Raw genomic sequence first — 1,376 nt, forward strand, 5'->3', positions numbered from 1 at the left:
GCCTCTCAATGTGACAGTGCGGGATATCTCAGTCCCTCTCTGTTCCTAGTGTCGCTAGCTGGCATTGCCTGAGCCTCTCCATCTGTGTTCCTACTCTTGAAGAGAGGGATAGCAGCTGTATGCAGAAACCCGGCTGGGGACATTGTGAACTGCCTGGAACCAAGCCCTGTGGCCAGCAATACAGACTGTAGACTGGGACTGTGACCTTGGAAAAATCACAGAATATGGGAAAAGGGCAGCCGGCCTTCCTCAAAGACCTGGTTTTTCAAACCTCTCCTCAGGATTTTATTAGATCTTTCAAAGCAAGGAGACAAATAAGCACTTATTTTCTCTAGCACATGGGATTACCCTGGACTTGAATCCCAGTCCAGGGGAGTCTGGATCCCGTGGCCCTGCATTTCCTGGGCTCACTAGGCGCGGCCTCTGGGGAAGGCTGGGGATTGCGGCCCTCCATTGGCGTTGTAGGGCCCGTCCGCAGGCACCAGCTCCCTGGGAATGTGGCCGCCTTCCACCCAGAAAGCTTTCTCTTCCTCCCAGAGAGCATTCTCTTCCTCCCAAAGGGACTTCTTATCTTCCCACAGGGCCTTCTCCTCCTCTAGGAGGGCTCTTTCCTCCACCCACAGGGCCTTTTCTTCCTCCCACAGGGCTTTGTCCTCCTGAAGAAGGTTCCGGTCTCTTTCCCATAAGGCGTTGTCCTCTTTCCAGAAGGCCTTATCTTCCTTCCAGAAGGTACGGTATTTCTTCCAAAAGCTTTTCTCTTCTTCCCGGAAAAATTTCTCCATTTCCCAGAAGGTTTTTTCCTCTTTCCAGAAAGTTTTCTCCTCTTCCCAGAAAGGTCTCTCCTCTTCCCCAAAACCTAAGATCTGGCCCCGGAAAGCACGGATCTTGCCCCGGAAATTCCACATCTCTTCCCTGAAGTCTTCTATTTTCTCACGGAAAATTCTCATCTCTTCCCGAAACGCCTTTTCCTCTTGGAGCTTGTGGATTAGCTTCTTTTGGCGGATGTTGGGCGAGGAGACTACCAGCGACCGGAGGCAGGCCAGTCCCATCCACTTGCTCACCTTGAAAGGAAACATCTTCCTAGGCAGCCAGAATGGTGGGTGGCTGGGATGGAGAACAGGGCTGTCGGCCAAGTCCAGGGCAGCTGGTCAAACCCTGTGGGGGCACCAGAGAGAACACTGTCCATGACTGTCACACGCTGGGGGTAGGACATGTGTCCATACTTTTGCTCTCTGTTCCTTGGGTAAGTGTTATTGGTAGAGAACATGCTGGGTGGGACATAGCTTGGGCTGATAAATACATTCAAGCTCAAGGCTGCTAAAAACAGAATCTCAGCCAACAAGGAGAGTGATTCTAAACCAGGAAATCAGAGCACA

The 1,376-nt window shown here is 51.8% G+C and overlaps 1 protein-coding gene across 1 annotated transcript; it reads right to left on the bottom strand.

The window, feature by feature from the left end:
* Positions 1 to 330: 330 nt before the first annotated feature.
* Positions 331 to 1,151, bottom strand: Ccdc70 (coiled-coil domain containing 70). Its single transcript, XM_046454327.2, has one exon. The coding sequence runs from the start codon at positions 1,074 to 1,076 to the stop codon at positions 411 to 413; it is 666 nt and encodes a 221-aa protein (XP_046310283.1). The 5' UTR covers positions 1,077 to 1,151; the 3' UTR covers positions 331 to 410.
* Positions 1,152 to 1,376: the final 225 nt, after the last annotated feature.

This window comes from Marmota monax, unplaced genomic scaffold (assembly GCF_021218885.2).
Source record: "Marmota monax isolate L192 unplaced genomic scaffold, Marmota_monax_Labrador192_F-V1.1 WCK01_AAM20220418_F8-fsc00011, whole genome shotgun sequence".
Lineage (NCBI taxonomy): Eukaryota > Metazoa > Chordata > Mammalia > Rodentia > Sciuridae > Marmota > Marmota monax.